The sequence below is a fragment of the Selaginella moellendorffii genome, unplaced genomic scaffold, assembly GCF_000143415.4.
Source record: "Selaginella moellendorffii unplaced genomic scaffold, v1.0 SELMOscaffold_60, whole genome shotgun sequence".
Classification (NCBI taxonomy): Eukaryota; Viridiplantae; Streptophyta; class Lycopodiopsida; order Selaginellales; family Selaginellaceae; genus Selaginella; species Selaginella moellendorffii.
In genome coordinates, this window is record NW_003314321.1 from 490,755 (window position 1) to 499,735 (window position 8,981).

At 46.9% G+C, this 8,981-nt stretch overlaps 3 protein-coding genes across 3 annotated transcripts in view; 1 reads left to right on the top strand and 2 right to left on the bottom strand.

Moving 5' to 3' along the window:
* Window positions 1–3,431: 3,431 nt before the first annotated feature.
* LOC9644336 lies at window positions 3,432–5,903 on the top strand. The gene is made up of 12 exons (XM_002983840.2): window positions 3,432–3,920; window positions 3,996–4,147; window positions 4,206–4,283; window positions 4,341–4,420; window positions 4,481–4,565; window positions 4,619–5,035; window positions 5,092–5,199; window positions 5,250–5,317; window positions 5,381–5,468; window positions 5,533–5,604; window positions 5,684–5,737; window positions 5,804–5,903. Exons 1-12 carry the CDS (start codon window positions 3,458–3,460, stop codon window positions 5,870–5,872), a joined length of 1,734 nt encoding a protein of 577 aa, XP_002983886.1. The 5' UTR covers window positions 3,432–3,457; the 3' UTR covers window positions 5,873–5,903.
* On the bottom strand, window positions 5,875–6,470 carry LOC9644337 (50S ribosomal protein 6, chloroplastic). The gene has a single exon (XM_024689159.1). It carries the CDS (start codon window positions 6,411–6,413, stop codon window positions 6,012–6,014), a length of 402 nt encoding a protein of 133 aa, XP_024544927.1. The 5' UTR covers window positions 6,414–6,470; the 3' UTR covers window positions 5,875–6,011.
* Window positions 6,471–6,848: 378 nt separating this feature from the next.
* LOC9644673 (transcription factor SCREAM2) overlaps window positions 6,849–8,981 on the bottom strand; it is a 2,423-nt gene continuing 290 nt past the window's right edge. The window contains exons 3-6 of the mRNA XM_002983971.2: window positions 8,026–8,981; window positions 7,728–7,955; window positions 7,150–7,320; window positions 6,849–7,053 (exon numbers count right to left, since the gene is read on the bottom strand). The exon at window positions 8,026–8,981 is cut by the window's right edge and continues 52 nt beyond it. Of these exons, the coding sequence (XP_002984017.2) occupies window positions 6,970–7,053; window positions 7,150–7,320; window positions 7,728–7,955; window positions 8,026–8,981 (1,439 nt within the window). The 3' untranslated portion in view covers window positions 6,849–6,969. The remainder of the gene's footprint in view (window positions 7,054–7,149; window positions 7,321–7,727; window positions 7,956–8,025) is intronic.

Sequence of the window (8,981 nt, forward strand, 5' to 3'; positions counted from 1 at the left end):
CCCGGGCAAATCAATAAGATTCTGTTGGTAGAAAAGTTTGGTTTTTGTTCTCCAGAGTCTTGTTTAAATGAAAGACGTTAGACAATAAAGAGGAATGAGAGGACCAGCGTTCATCGTCTCAGCTCTTTTGTCAAGCTCTTCTTGTCTATGCTATGTCTTCTGCCAATCAGTGGCTTGAGCTGCTGCTTCTCAGCCAGGATCTCGACGAAGAATGGGAAGTTTTCAGTCTTCCACTTCTTAAATTTTCTTCTTCCCATGCTCGGTCTAGCTCCGCCAGTATAGTTCCCTCCTGTTCTTGATCACGGGACTCCATGCTGTGCTGGGATAGCGCTGCTCACCGCTGCTCGCCCAGACTTACCGGCCCTTCCTTCAGCTCGCCATACCGCCGCCATCACCAAAACTCTTAGTTAGCTGAGGAAGTGATAGATGTCGTCGTCGCAAACTTTTGCTAAGCTGTGCGAATTGCCTCGCTGTCAAACCCTTGAGCATATCCTTGGCGAACTCTCAACCATCGTAGTTGCTTGGGCCTCCCGGCAAGAGCGCTCGCATCTCCACTTCTACGTCACAAGCCTCTGCGGAAAATGCTCTCGAAAACACCTTCCGCTTTGGAAAGAATCTAAAATCAGGCCACTTGGTCGTGGTGTCAGCCGAGAAACTTGCCTGATCATCTTCTCCCTTGGAAGAGAAGACACTGAAAGCTTTGAGTTCGACGAAAGGATCTTCCTCTCCAAAAACCTTGGGTCTTCCCCTCCAACTCTCGAGGCCTAACTTCCGAGGGCGATGAGTTGTGCGTCCAATGTAACTGTTCTGAAAAGATCATCCTGGCAGCACCTAGATATTCTAGCAAGTGAAGATCTCAAAGATGAACCTGTGAGCCAAGCATGACTCTTGGTATTTGGCGCATATGCTCTTGGTCTACAACTTTAGAGTTTGGTGCAGTATCTTGGTCATTTTGTGGATCATCTTTTTGATTGCATTGCACCGTTACGAGCGTTGCTGAAGTCATCAACATCATCTTTCATCTGGTCTCTGGATTGTGAGCAAGCATTCGTGAATCTCAAAGAGCTATTGACGACTCCTCTAATTTTGGCATATCCTAACTACACTCGACCTTTTATTTTGCACGTGGATGCTTCAAATATTGATATTGGAGGTGTGTTGATGCAAGAGAGTCTGAGTGTGCCTAATCAGCGCTATTCTATTGTGTATATAAGCCGTATATGGCAACCAGCAGAGGTGAACTACTCCACAACAAAGAAGGAGTGTTTAGCAGCAGTTTGGGGTTTCAAGAAACTTCATGCATATTTACATGGTTCTCAGATGTTACTTGAAGGTGACTATGCTGCTGTTACTTCACTATTGAAACGAAAGAACCTTGTTGGTCATACTGCTCAGTGGGCTTTAAAGTTTCAAATATATGATTTTGATGTTGTTCATCGCCCAAGGAGTTCTTTGGCTAATGTTGATGCCCTTTCTCGAGCTCCTCTTTCTTCTCCACTCTCTTCTCATATTTCTAACGAGCCTATTGTTCCAACATCTGTGGATTTTCTAAATGATGTTGTTGGCGGTTGCTGTACTTGATGTTTAGTGTCCACAAGGCACAGAGCAAAGTCTACCTTCTCTTGATGAGGTTTGCGAGGCTCAAAAGATTGAGCCTTGGATTCGAAAACTTCAAGATAGGTTTGAGAATCCTACATCACTTGCTAATGACTTGTTTTTCCGGCATTTACATTCTCAATATTGCCTTAAAAACGGCCTTCTTTATTTTGTGGGGATGGATCCTGATAATCATTTATGGATGGTGGTGCTATCTATTTTTATTCTGCGGTTTTTCCATGCCTACTATGATTCTCTTATTCTATATGGGCATATGGGACATCGTCATATGACGGAGAAGTTGAGCAAGTTTTTCTATTGGCCGGAGATGCGACGTGATATTATTCAGTATGTGCGTAGCTGTGTTTGGTGCCAAGCTCGTAATACTACCCTTCATGCCGCGGAAGGACTGTTGGAGTCAATTGTAATTTCCCATCCGTTTGAGTTGGTGGCATTTAATCTTATAAGACCTTTTCCATAGTCGACTGCTAGCAATGAGTATGTTATTATTGTTTATGACTACTTGACTCATTGGGTGGAAGTTGGTGCTCTTGCTAGCACCTTTGCAACTGCTGTTGGATACTTCCTCCTTAATCGAGTGGTGTTCTAGCATTCTTGTCAAGAGCGGATTCTTTCGGATAATAGTCCCGCGTTTATGGTTGAGACATTTCATGTTTTGACATCTCAATTAGGGATATGCCACACTTTTATGAGTGCTTATTATCCACAATCAGACGGTCTAGTGGAACGACTCGTTCAGATGTTGAAAAAGATGATCGCGAAGTATGTGAACTTTCAGCATTCGGATTGGGATGGTTATTTGCCATCTCTTCAGTATGCATATGTCATAAGGGTGCAGAGTTCTATTAGTATTTCACCATATAAACTCCTATATGGTCATGATCCAATATTACCAATGGAGCTGGGTTTACCTTTGCAATTGCCACGAGCTGCTAATACTAAGTCGTGGGATTAGTATTTGATGAGCACTCTTCCACTTGTCTGAGCAGAGTCTACCGAACACTTAAGCCGTGTACAAGTGGGACAACAACAACACTACAACTCCCATCATCGTCCACTTGCAAAGTACAAAGTGAATGACTTGGTGTTAGTCCATTTTCCCCATCTTACGGTACGTGGTTTATCTAAGGGGCTCCTTGCTCAGTGGAAACGACTGTATCAAGTATTGCAGCAAGTGGGACCACAAGTTTATGAGGTTCGGCATGACGTGTAGCAAACAAATCCTCTAGAAATTGTGTATGTGCAACAGTTAAAACATTTCATACAAAGGGATCAAGAGCAATTAATACCACCTACAAATCCGCCAATACCTCCTTTTGATGTTCCTCTAGATCTTGGCCCATCTACAAAAAAACCTTAATGGTCTTTTATTATTTCGAGAGGACGGAATGATGTGAAGGTTAAGTATACAGTTACAATGCCGTATATTAATATTAGTATAGTGGGCTTTTGATAGTCGTCGGATTAGTTTTAATCTGGACCATTTGCTCCTATATATAAGCTAGGGTTTTTAGGTTAATTAATGTGCACATTTTCTGTATTCCCTTTCCATATTCCAAAGCACTCACAGTATTTAATAAGTTAAGGAATTGTTTTTACATTTAATTCACATTTTTTAATTTTTTTCTTTGGGATATGTTATTATAAAATAAAAAAATTTATACTTAAAATTAAGAGAGAAATGGTTTCATAATGAATTGTTTTTGGCATTTTTATTGAAATACTTTTAAAAATACAAAAGAATAACATGAACCACAAAGCAATCGCATTGACCTTGAGACGTCGGATTCTTTAAGTCTACCGACGGCTGCGATTGCTTTCCCTTGGAGACGACGATGAAATGTGGGAGGCGATAATGATCGTCGTCTCCGCACCAACGAGCAGCGGCAGCGGGAGATTTCTTCTCGACAATCCGATCGATGGCGGCAAGAGGAAGCTCAATCCGGCAGCAGCAGCAGTGGCCCCGTGGATGAATCCACGGTGCACGCGACTCTCCCTGGTCAGGAGGAAAGCAGCGATTAGGTCAAGAACGCCCGAGGAGAATGCGTCCGAGGATTGCGCCGAGCAATTGGATCGGCTGGACGCTAATCTGTGTAAGGATGTGGCTGCCACGGCCGCGAGCGCCGAGGATGCGCTGGAGAAGATAATCTCTTCGCAAGACTCACAGGTAGCTGGTCGGGTTGTGAGCAATGAGGAATGCTGTGAGATTATCGTTGCGGCATTCTCTCATGGCAATGTGGATTTGGCCTTTTCTTTACTGGATGCGATGCGGAGTAAGAAACCTCGCATCCAAAGTGATCAAGGTCAGGTCAGTGTTCTTCTTTGTTTTATAACTTCTTCGTTCATCACTTCTCACGCTATGGTTTCTTTTTCATTAGTTGGTGAGGCGAAAGGAACATGGCAGTGGCCTCAACCCGATGTTTCTACTTATGCCACCGTGATCAAAGGTCTTGCTGCTTCTCTTCGTGTTTCGGATGCTATACAAGCGGTCTCCAACGTCCGACGTCGCGGAGTTCCTCTGGGTGATGAGGTATTTGTCATTTGATTGTCATTCCAGATTCACGAAACCGATCGGCTCGTTGTTTCAGGTTCCTTTCGGGAATGTTGTCAAGTGTCCCACTTGTAATGTAGCGATGGCGGTCGTGCAGCCGCAGTGTGGAATCCAGGTATGGGAATGGCTTATCGAAATCATTCTTCTTTCCTACTTCTTTTCTTTTTTCTAGCTTGTGGCATGCTCCAAATGCCGATATCAATATGAACTCATGTCCGGTAATGTGACGAGCTGCGAGTCAGAGTCGATGAGGTGCTGAGCCTTGGACTTCAAGTTTTTGCCTTCATTTAACTTAGAACGTTCTGTTGGCAGTTCTAGTACTTCAGCTCTCGAGCGCGCACTTCGATTCCTGCAACTTATGAAGCGACCTGTCGCTTCAGCAGTCCACTCCTTTAACGTAAGTAGCTGCAATACAACAGTCATATGTCTAAGTTTCAGGCGTTAAATCAGGTAACTGCGCCTAACGGAGTAGCTCGAACTCACAGATTTGCAACTGAGAGCGCTGAAATCCCGGGGCAGTTAGGAGAAAGAGTTACCATCGCATCTGCAGCTCCAGCACGACAGGGGTTTCGTTTTATTTCTTTCGCGGCAAGAACACCGGGTTGGCAGCCGAGCGAACCCATGGCAGTAACAAACCACGATACGGGGCGTGAAACTAAACTCTTGAGAGCACCACCGAAGACCGGAGCTACTGCTGCTGCATTCAACACCTCCCTCGTTGTCCCTGCAGCACTTGTGCTGGCCAGCAGCAATGCTGCTACAGCTTTGATAGATCCGACGCTGCCTCGAGCAATCGTTATAGGTGCTAGCGCAGCGATTGTCTTTGGTGGTGCAGCGAACGCTTTTCTCCTGCCTAAGCTGAATCAGGTGAGCCCGATCTATCTCTTGCTTTTCTTTTTACTGATTGACTGCTTTGCTTTCAGATTCCTTCCAGGAGTGTTGATGCCATAGCCTTGAGGCAGGAGCTTTTGTCGCAGTACGAGATGCTACAATCACGCCTTCAACAGCTGACGGATGCATCCGTCCAGGAGGTTAGGAACAAAAATTCCAGTTTTAGTTTACCAAAGCAGCCGACGTGCAGGTGGTGCGATTGGCTCGAATGTGTCAGCTGGAAAATAAAATGGAGTCAGTCGGCCAGGACATGTACAGGTGAGAACGCTTCACTTTCTCTTGTATATTTTATGATTCTGAGCACGTACAATTGAAACTTAGTGCGAGGATCGATCGGGTGCGCAAAGCAAGAGAAGGAATTGATGAGCGCTTGCGTGCACAGCTCGAACTGATAGATAACTACGCCAAGGCAAGCGTAGTCATTTTTTGTTTTGTTTTTCCTTCCTCGTGCTCACGTAATTCCTCCGTGTCAGATTGCAGCGATGATTGAGATCGAAGTGGAGATGGACATGGATGTTATTGCAGCCGAGACAGCAGGGGCCGTGGTAAAATCTCCTGTCCTCCTTTAATTCTTTCATTCTTTCCAGGTTTCACGTTGATGGAATGAATGGTGGCTTCTGGCAGGCGAGAATTGAAGAGCAAATTCAAGGGCTCATGGAGGTCGAGGAGCTCCAAAAGGTATGCTGGTTATTTCGATCATTCACTCATCCCGCGTAGCAGAATTTAAATCTCCTGTTCTCGCAGAAATGGAAGATCCAAGCCGAGGCAGCAGACGAGGTGGAGAGGCTCCTTAGCTCGGCACCGACAGTGTGAGAAGAAATAAAAGAGAAGGTTTTATACGTCACGAAGCTCTCTCGTCGTGGCACAAGAGAAAAAAGTCCGCAAGAGCAACAAAGTTCCTGGGGAGCGAATTGATTTCTCTCAAAATGCTGGCAGTGGATCTTTAGATCGATCACTCTGTCGACGACGAAACAACCTCGACCTCGACCGTGGCCGGCTCCTTCGAATCGCTAGCAGCAGCAGTGGTGGATTTCCTGACAGAAGGGTGGTCGTCGACGCCCAATGCTCGCAGAGCCCAGGATTTGGGAGTGAGGATGTCCCAAATCGCGGGGCGCTCGGAGAGTGGGGGGTAGCGCGTCGGTCCCTTCCTCCTCCTGTCATAGCCCTTCTTCTTTGGGCGCGACTTGATGTGGTGGGCTGTGGCCTTCTTCTGCGGCCTGGACGAGCATTCGATGCCAATCGGGGCCACGCGGGTCTGCGGGAAGCCCAGCGATGGGGATTGCCTCACCTGGAATGGCTCTGTGAGCGATTGTTTGAGCGCGAGGCGCGACGAGGACGAGACGAGGACCGCCATAGCCAACCAAGCGAAGAACCCTAATTAAAACCCAACGGATAGGATAAGATTCCAATTCTAATGGCATATTCTAGAATTTGGTTAGCCTAAACCCAAACATCTAATTTTAATTTAATTAATTTTAATGAGAAATCTTGGCATATTTTAGTGAACAAAATAAAATTAAAAATTTAATTTAACGTTTTTCTGCTAAGTGGAAAACGATGTGAAAAAGAGATGTTTGTTCTCCGTGAGGTTGCCAGGTTGCACCTTTGGAGCAAATGTTCTTTATACTCCCATTGAATTCTTAGGACATGACAAAATGCGATCCAAATAAGTATAATTTGATGATCTAACAAACTAATATCCCTATCAAACACTTGATCCGAGAGTTCTATGCTTTTCCCATTACGTGCCAATTGAATGCCCCTCTTTGAAACACATTGCATCTGAAATGTGCCGTTGTGACTTCATTGATTTATACATTGTGGAAAATGAAAGCATACGATACAAATACCCTCTCTTTTCTATCCTCGCGTGATTATAATATTTCCCTCTTCTCTCGTTCTCTCGTTTTTCATGCTATCACACTGTGGCAACCCGCAGTGTGCAGCAGCACCGTCTTGATTTCCTCTGGGCCAACTTCTCCTTCCTTGGTTGCCTAGAGGAATCCAAAGTCCATCAGCAAAGAACAATATAGAAAAATCGATCAAAGGTGGTGCGATTCAAGCAAGCAAGGCGTGTGTTTTCAGCATACCTCGGCTCTGAAGATGTCAAACACGAAACCATTGAAGCAACTTATCACTGCTTGTTGAACGTCCAATCCGAGACCATCCAAAGCTTTCATCATCGACAGCAGTAATCCGGGCCTGGATCCGCAGAACATGTGTATATTGAAATCCTTGCCCTTTTGCATCTTCACCTCGATCTACATCCATGGCACGTCCAAGTTAATCCGACAAATCTTCAAAGACTGAAAGAATCGCTCGGGAAATTCGAAACAAGAGCTTTGCGAATTCTGGAAGAATAGAGAGAGCTTTGGAAAGAATAATTGGAAGAACTTTGAGAGCTTTGGGAAGAACCCCTAGAAAGTGGAAGATTTTTCAAGCAAATAACGAGAAAGAACTTTGGGAAGAAGAAGGTGGAATATATATTTCGAGGAAATGTTTAAAACAAAGACAAAGATCTTCGAGAAGGCGGAAGAACTTTCAAGGGAATGTACAAAGAAACGAGGAAGAACTTTGGAAGAACTTCAAGAAAGGAAGAACCTCTAGTCTCAAGTGCGCAAACTTCAAGAACTCGGAAGAACTTTGCAAGGATTTTAAAAGATTTTACCCGCGCTGGCTGCTCCGGCTCGGCGATGGGAGCTTGGGACGTGGATGACTCCTCTTTGATGAGCGGCCTTGCGGTGGAGGTGGGCGTCAATTCGGGCGGAGGAGGAAGAGAATGGGGAATTTGCTTCTCGGATTGCGCCGCTTCCAGCTCGTTGTGTAGATCGTTGATCTTATGGAGCAGCTCCTTCAAGTAATCGATGGCGTCGCCCAAAATGGAAGCTCTGTCCATCTGCGAATCAAAGCGCGATCGATGTTAGCACCCACATTCTTCCCATAAACCGTAGCAGACAAGAGAGAACCTTGGTGATCTTGGGCACCACCGATCGAAGCATGTAGAGGCGATCGTTGAGCTTCTTCCGCCGCCGCCTCTCCGCCAGCAAATTCTTGGCCGGCATTCCCTTCCTTGATCCACCGCCGCCGCCGCCCTTCTTGCCGGAATCAGGATTCTTCCCCAGCTCAACCACGCCGGATCCATCGCCGCTCTCCTGGTCGTGATCTTCGTCTTCGTCCAGGAATTCCTGCTCCCACTCCTCGATTCGCCGCTTGAGCAGCGCCGCGCTGCTAGGATTCTTGGCGTTCTTGGGCGGCGAGGCGAAAAGATGCCCATACCTCTTCTCTCTCGCCATGTTGGGGCTCTCCAGATCGGGCGTGCTGGAGATTGCCGCTGGAGGAGGGATTTGTGACAGCGTCGACGATCGTGCGTGTGGCTCCCCGGCCCGGCGCAGTGCTCGCTTCTGGAAGAGCGTGGGGCGAGCCCCAGTTCTTGGCGGCGATGCCGATAGTGGCTTAAGAAGCGTGGTGGTGGAGGAATTGAGGTGCGGGGGGAGAAATCTCGGGCGGCCGCTGCTTGAATCGTGGATTTTGGCCGCATTCTTGGGAGAGATGATCGCCATGGCCACCGGATTGCTGCTACACGTCGCTGTTGGAGTGGTGGGGGTTTTGGCGAGTGGAATTCCAGGAATTCCAGCAGTGGCTGACGCTGGGATTCCTCCCAGGGGGCTGGAGGAGCACAGGAATCCTCCTCCCACTCCCCTGTTCTTGGCGGGGCTCGCGATCGCGGCTGGATTGCTGCTACTGACAATGTGGCCATTGTCGTCTAGCAGTATCGATCCATCGCTGTCGAGTACGATGGATGGCTGCCCAGAGGAATTCTCGAAAATGCTGCGACAGAGGAAGGATTGGAGCTGGAGGGCCTCGACGTTGAGAATTCCCGGGCGATGAATTGGCGGCGGCGGCGGCGGTGGCGGTGGCGGTG

What these genes read in the sequence shown, in the direction of transcription:
- LOC9644336 (XM_002983840.2), top strand. Translation starts at nt 3,458, where the DNA reads ATGTGGGAGGCGATAATGATCGTCGTCTCCGCACCAACGAGCAGCGGC. An exon ending in GTCGGCCAGGACATGTACAG is followed by an intron (nt 5,318 to 5,380) that starts GTGAGAACGCTT and finishes ATTGAAACTTAG; the next exon opens with TGCGAGGATCGATCGGGTGC. An exon ending in AGGTCGAGGAGCTCCAAAAG is followed by an intron (nt 5,738 to 5,803) that starts GTATGCTGGTTA and finishes CTGTTCTCGCAG; the next exon opens with AAATGGAAGATCCAAGCCGA.
- LOC9644337 (XM_024689159.1), bottom strand. Translation starts at nt 6,413, where the DNA reads ATGGCGGTCCTCGTCTCGTCCTCGTCGCGCCTCGCGCTCAAACAATCG.